Source organism: Triticum dicoccoides, unplaced genomic scaffold (assembly GCF_002162155.2).
Source record: "Triticum dicoccoides isolate Atlit2015 ecotype Zavitan unplaced genomic scaffold, WEW_v2.0 scaffold75556, whole genome shotgun sequence".
NCBI lineage: Eukaryota > Viridiplantae > Streptophyta > Magnoliopsida > Poales > Poaceae > Triticum > Triticum dicoccoides.
In genome coordinates, this window is record NW_021297420.1 from 1 (window position 1) to 2,811 (window position 2,811).

General features: G+C 42.2%; 1 protein-coding gene across 1 annotated transcript; it reads left to right on the forward strand.

Annotated features, from left to right (window-relative positions):
- Nucleotides 1–1,462: 1,462 nt before the first annotated feature.
- Nucleotides 1,463–2,495, forward strand: LOC119347791 (germin-like protein 8-11). The gene is made up of 2 exons (XM_037616331.1): nt 1,463–1,627; nt 1,756–2,495. The coding sequence occupies exons 1-2, from the start codon at nt 1,507–1,509 to the stop codon at nt 2,322–2,324; spliced, it is 690 nt and encodes a 229-aa protein (XP_037472228.1). The 5' UTR covers nt 1,463–1,506; the 3' UTR covers nt 2,325–2,495.
- Nucleotides 2,496–2,811: the final 316 nt, after the last annotated feature.

Sequence of the window (2,811 nt, forward strand, 5' to 3'; positions counted from 1 at the left end):
CTCACCATGACCAAGTATGTGATATCTAATAAACTATGGTGATGGGTCGTGACTTCTCATGGAACCAGCCCTCCATGCATTGCGCCTACTTGGGTGAGATGGATAAATAATCGTAATTACTACTCAGCCATACACCAGATGATGCAATAGCGCTTAGGCATATTAAAAGGTAACTTGAGAAGTTTATGCAAATATTAGATGATTATATGGTAATGTGCTCAGAGGTTGCAATGTGCAAGTTGAATGTGCAAAAGTTGCTTCCGGGGGTCGTTCTTGTGGTCTGTCTTTCTGGTGCATCTAAGAAGAAGTTTCTACTGCAATTAAATCATCTGATGGAAACTTCTTTTTACACTAAAACTGCCAACACACACCTCCAAGAAATTAATCTGTTTGTGAGTGGCCGCCTGGCCTAGTCTAGTCATTTGATGCACCATTTACTCTAGCAAAAGAAGCAGCTGAGGTCTGGTGCCATGAACCTAGTGAGGAAGGCTAACCAGATTGTTAGATTTATACACTGAACAGGTCATGCGTGATAAAACTCTTTGCATGAAGATGTTAACTAGTCTTGCTAAGATCATATGGAAACTTCCTGCTCTCCATCGTCATGTCATTTGTATGAGGTCTCCTTTTGGTTGGGCACTTCGCCCATTAATGTCGTCGCTTCTTCCTGCAAGTACTCAACCACTCCGAGAGACATCTGACCAAGTAAATATCCGACTAATTAACATGATGATAACGTACAGGGGCTGCTACAAATCTGCTATCTACTCTGTCGCCTTATGTTGCTGGATTACATGAAAAATCTATTGGCAAATATATAATTTCATAGTTTGAAAAGGTCGATTGCACACATGATTCTGTATCAACTACTGAACAGAACAGGGGTAGTAGTCACTCTATATGTCTTTAAAAGTCATGCACCCATGAATCAAGCCTACGCGTGAGTAGGTGACTTTATCTATGTCGGCATCGAGCTAGAAAACGATTGATTGCCTTACATGACTTGGCTTCTGAACTGCTCTTTGACTGGTTTTGTCTGCACTGGTTCCGACTATGACCAAGTATATGATATCTAGTTAAACTAGTGCCAGATGCTTCTTGTCTTAAAAATCTTTTCCTTAATAGCGATGGGTGGTGAATTTTCCTGGAATCGGCCCAGCATGCATTGTGGCGACTCGGGTGAGATGGAGAAACATTCATAATTACTATTCACCCGTACACAGCACCATAGAATAGCTTTATATGCCTGTATACGCTGCATTGTTTCTTTAAAGGGAAAACGTGTCTTAAATGGGAGCCTGTAAAGTATATGCAGTAGTTTAATTAGCAGTAAGAGACCAGTTCAATTGGTTGGTCTGTTTCACTTGACTAGGTCTATTATTGCTCACAAGTTCAGGCGCTGCTCGCTCAACCTATATAAACTCATACATCCCTGCAGTTTGAAACCAACACTCACGTACACCACAATCACACACAGGAACACAAGAGAGAGAGAAAACAAATCAGATGGCATCCTCCTCTTCCTTCCTTCTCCTCGCCGCTCTTCTTGCGTTGGTCTCATGGCAGGCCACTGCCTCCGATCCTAGCCCCCTCCAGGACTTTTGTGTGGCCGACATGAATTCACCAGGTACTATCCGGTTTCTCATCATGTTCTCACCAAATAAATATGTTAAAATCTATTTTTGTAAATTATATGCAAGTCGAAACAACTTTCTAAGATCTGAGCTTACATGTCACATCTCCTATATGCACCAGTTCGTGTCAATGGCTTTGTTTGCAAGAACCCGATGGAAGTTAACGCAGATGATTTCTTCAAGGCAGCCAACCTCGACAAGCCTAGGGTGACCAACAAGGTTGGATCCAACGTCACTTTGATCAATGTCATGCAGATTGCTGGACTCAACACCCTCGGCATCTCAATCGCGCGCATCGACTATGCTCCTTTGGGCCAGAACCCACCACATACGCACCCCCGTGCCACTGAGATCCTCACGGTGCTCGAGGGGACACTGTACGTTGGCTTTGTCACATCCAACCAGCCCGCCCCAAACAAAAACAAGTTCCTCTCCAAGTTGCTCAACAAAGGTGATGTGTTTGTCTTCCCGGTGGGGCTCATTCACTTCCAATTCAACCCCAACCCCCACAAGCCCGCCGTTGCAATTGCTGCGCTAAGCAGCCAGAACCCAGGGGCTATCACAATTGCCAATGCGGTGTTTGGGTCGGACCCACAAATATCCGATGATGTTCTTGCCAAGGCATTTCAGGTGGAAAAGAATACAATAGACTGGCTCCAGGCTCAGTTCTGGGAGAACAACCACAACTAAGTCAGACCTTTGTTAATTACTCAAAAGATCAGCGCACAAATTAAGGACATGGTTGAGTTCCTAGATATGCATCTTAATCTATAAAATAAATGGAGCAGACATCATGCCATTTGTGTGTCCGTAATGAGTGAATGTATTTCTACCTTCTGAATAATTGACAATATCATTTTTATGACAATGATGTGATGTTACATGCTTTTTTGATTCTAATGTGATGAATGCGATGGTTGGAGTCCGATTGTGCTCATGATTGAAATATGGAAGTCGTATGTGCAAAAGTTAGTTGCTTGAGTCGTAGTTGTTGTCTCTCGCTTTCTGTTTCATGTAATAAATAATTTATGATTCCTGTATGTAATGTTTTAGCTTCCTTTTAGTTCAAAACTATTGTAAGCTTTATTGATGGTTGCTTGAATGGAAATAGATGAAGTGACTCATTTATCAAAAATCTTACGAGCATTTTTTTGTATTTCTTAAGTTGAGAACTAGA